General features: G+C 37.7%; 1 protein-coding gene across 2 annotated transcripts in view; it reads left to right on the top strand.

Annotated features, from left to right (window-relative positions):
- Positions 1-1,270, top strand: part of st3gal5 (ST3 beta-galactoside alpha-2,3-sialyltransferase 5) — a 15,290-nt gene extending 14,020 nt beyond the window's left edge. For both annotated transcript variants that reach the window (XM_014029216.1, XM_014029215.1), the window contains one exon: positions 280-1,270. In XM_014029216.1, coding sequence (XP_013884670.1) covers positions 280-537 — 258 coding nt within the window. In that variant the 3' untranslated portion in view covers positions 538-1,270. The remainder of the gene's footprint in view (positions 1-279) is intronic.
- Positions 1,271-1,571: the final 301 nt, after the last annotated feature.

Below are 1,571 nucleotides of genomic sequence, written 5' to 3'. Positions count from 1 at the left end.
CGTGACTCCTGTGATGTGAAAAAACTGTTTCCATTGCAGTTTTGCGAAAAACAACAATTTTGATGTGGCCAAAATACCACCTCATCCTAGAGCAAAAACATTTTGTCGAAAAATGTAATTTTTTCAAAACTGACGTGTTTCCATTGAGCAAATTTATTTTCGAAATTTTAATTTGCGCATTTTCATGGTCAATGGGAACGCAGCCAATAAGAGCCTATAAACATTATTTGATTTCTAAAAGCAAATACTCACTGTTAGTTTTGTTTCTTGTTCCTGCAGAATGTGCCGACCCTGGGAGTGTCCGCGCTCAACTTGGCCAGCCTGCTGTGTGACGAGGTCAGCCTGGTGGGCTTCGGCTACAATCTGTCCCAGCCGGGGGTGCCGCTGCACTACTACGACCACCTGCCCATGAGTTTGATGCAGCAGCAGAAAATGCACAATGTGAACCAAGAAACTGAGTTCCTCCAGAGGCTGGTCAGAGAAGGAACCATCACAGACCTGACGGGAGGAGTCCACTGCTCCTTCTGCTCCAGTTGACACCTCCTCTTCACCTGCATTACAGCTAAATCCACAATAAATGAAGACTTAAAGAACCTAACATGAGCTGCTGTGGAAGAAGTGAGGGAGAAACCTGACATGGAAAGAAAAAAACTATAATTTGTCTGAAAAGTGTTTTTTGAAAAGCAAATGCTGTTCAAACAGAAGACTTTCTTTCAGTGAAGAGGAACAGTGTTTAAAAAATGTGATGAGCTTAAGTGCAAACTGCTGTATTGTGTACATTACATAGGATTTCATTTATTCCCACAGATGCTACAGTGTACAGACGGAGGGTCAAAGACWTTATGATGGTTCTACAGAAGGTAAACACACTGGGTCTAAGGTACCAACACCAGAACAAATAGGTTTTTATTGACGATGACGTCAAACATGGAAACAAAATGTATTTATTGCTAGCACTCTGAAGTGCTAGCAATAGAGATAGTAGTCAGTTTCAACCCAGTAGTCAGTTTCAACCCAGTTTGAAGACGAACTTTAAAGATAGATTTTCAGAAACAGTTACAATATTAACAAACCCAAATCATCCTGTATTAACTTCATGTCCTTGTAGTTGTTATTGTTTTGCACAAACATTGCTCTTATATTTGTGATGAAATTTTAATTCCACAGTCTAATAAATTCTCATTTTACTGTTTGTAAATGGAACAAGACAGAATGCTTTTATATTCACAGATTTTTATTTTAATAAAAGCAGATAACCAGTAATGATGAATAGATTTGTGTGTGGTTTTTTTATTTTTTTTGTTTTTTTTTCTTTCATGATTAAAGGTCAGACAGAAAAATATCTCCACCAGTGTACAAACAAACCTGGAAAAATATTGAGTATTTATTAAAAAGAGAAGAAGCCTAAAATGGAGCCTTGCGGTACCCCACAATTAATAGGGAAGCACAGATTAGTCTTCAGTTTTAACAAACACAAATACACAGCGTGACACAAAGTGGAAAAACCGAAAAGTAACAACAAAACTCTTAGAAATCTATATGTCCTTTAAATCMTTTGCACTTCTTCCACT

This window comes from Austrofundulus limnaeus, unplaced genomic scaffold (genome assembly GCF_001266775.1).
Source record: "Austrofundulus limnaeus strain Quisiro unplaced genomic scaffold, Austrofundulus_limnaeus-1.0 Scaffold869, whole genome shotgun sequence".
NCBI lineage: Eukaryota > Metazoa > Chordata > Actinopteri > Cyprinodontiformes > Rivulidae > Austrofundulus > Austrofundulus limnaeus.
The sequence above is the reverse complement of the archived record's forward strand: the minus strand, read 5'-3'. Positions and strand labels throughout refer to the sequence as shown.